Genomic DNA, 1,296 nt, shown 5'->3' with positions numbered 1-1,296 from the left:
AAAAACCAAAAAAAAAAAAAAAAAAATTAAAGAAAAAAAGCGAGGTGATGATGGCTGAGCAAATAAAGGTGTTTCCTGCTAAAGGAAAGTCACAAGGTGGAAAGAGAGTTGTGTCCACAAGTGTCCTCTGTGTTGCCCATACCAACACCACCTGCCATAAATAAATAAATGTATCTTTTGAATCTTTTTGTTTGTTTGTTTCTCTCTGTAGCTTCGGAGCCTGTCCCAGAACTAGCTCTTGTGCCAGGTTAGCCTTGAACTCACAGAGATGCGCCTGCCTCTGCCTCCCCCCCCCCCCAAATACTGAGATTAAAGGCATGACCCACACCTTTGATTGAAGGATTTTTGCTAAACATAACAAGCAAAAATAACCAGAGTAACTTTTGTTTAGAAACACATAATGAATATGAAAGACCCCCAGTGTGGAAAGACTCTCACTCAAGTCTCCGCATAACACGACTCCTCCCCCCCACAACCCCCCAGTAACTCACAAGAGACAGTCCTTGCTGCAATCACACAAGGTTTATTGACAGGTTACCAGTGCACTGGGGCCAAGGAGACTCTAACCCACGCAGGGGAGGAGTTCGACCCAGTAACTGGGAGAAGGGGTTCTTAAGGGAAGAAACCGCAGCCCAGTAATCCGAAGGGAGTAGGGAGGGCGGCAGAAAAAATTTCGAAAATACCGGTGATGATCACAAGGGGGCAACTCCCTGTTTCTCAAGACTATTCTCAAGATTACAATCTAAGTTTATCTTCAGCTAGTTCCTGAAACAGAGTTAGTAAACGGGCTAGTCACAGATTTCTCATTCTTCTCTCCCTGCTTAGATTTTATGCTCAATTTTTTCCTGCTGGGCGGGGGGTCTGGATTTATCCAGGTCTTTTAAATACTAATATTAGTATTTAAAAAATTCAAACAGCCCCATTAGTCCTCGGAGCTCCCGCTCTGGGTCGGGCCCATGTTCCCGCTGTGGGTCGGACCGATGCTCCCCCTCTGGGTCGGGCCGACTCTGGATCATTTCTCGGCTCCTGGATGACGCAGCACAGGACCTCGCTGAAAATTGCACCGAAGATCATCATTATGGCCGTGCCAATGATCACTGCTACAGTGATGTAAAACTTGCTGTTGAAGACATCACTGATGGCTTCTGGGCAGGACTTAACCTGGAAGGTTTCAAGAACTTGCTTTTGGGGGCAGATGTCCGAGATAAACTGTTCCTCGCCTCCTGCTAGGCCACAGCAGTTCAAGGCCACGTGGATGGCTTTGAGTGTCTCCCGCTGGGGCCCATCCAGGCTCTT

At 47.1% G+C, this 1,296-nt stretch overlaps 1 protein-coding gene across 1 annotated transcript in view; it reads right to left on the bottom strand.

The window, feature by feature from the left end:
* Positions 1 to 689: 689 nt before the first annotated feature.
* LOC126497049 (uncharacterized) overlaps positions 690 to 1,296 on the bottom strand; it is a 6,707-nt gene continuing 6,100 nt past the window's right edge. The window contains exon 3 of the mRNA XM_050134838.1: positions 690 to 1,293. Within this exon, the coding sequence (XP_049990795.1) occupies positions 910 to 1,293 (384 nt within the window). The 3' untranslated portion in view covers positions 690 to 909. The remainder of the gene's footprint in view (positions 1,294 to 1,296) is intronic.

Source organism: Alexandromys fortis, unplaced genomic scaffold, assembly GCF_014885135.2.
Source record: "Alexandromys fortis isolate MF-2015 unplaced genomic scaffold, M_Fortis_MF-2015_v1.1 scaffold_25, whole genome shotgun sequence".
Classification (NCBI taxonomy): Eukaryota; Metazoa; Chordata; class Mammalia; order Rodentia; family Cricetidae; genus Alexandromys; species Alexandromys fortis.
This window is presented reverse-complemented; position numbering and strand designations above follow the sequence as displayed.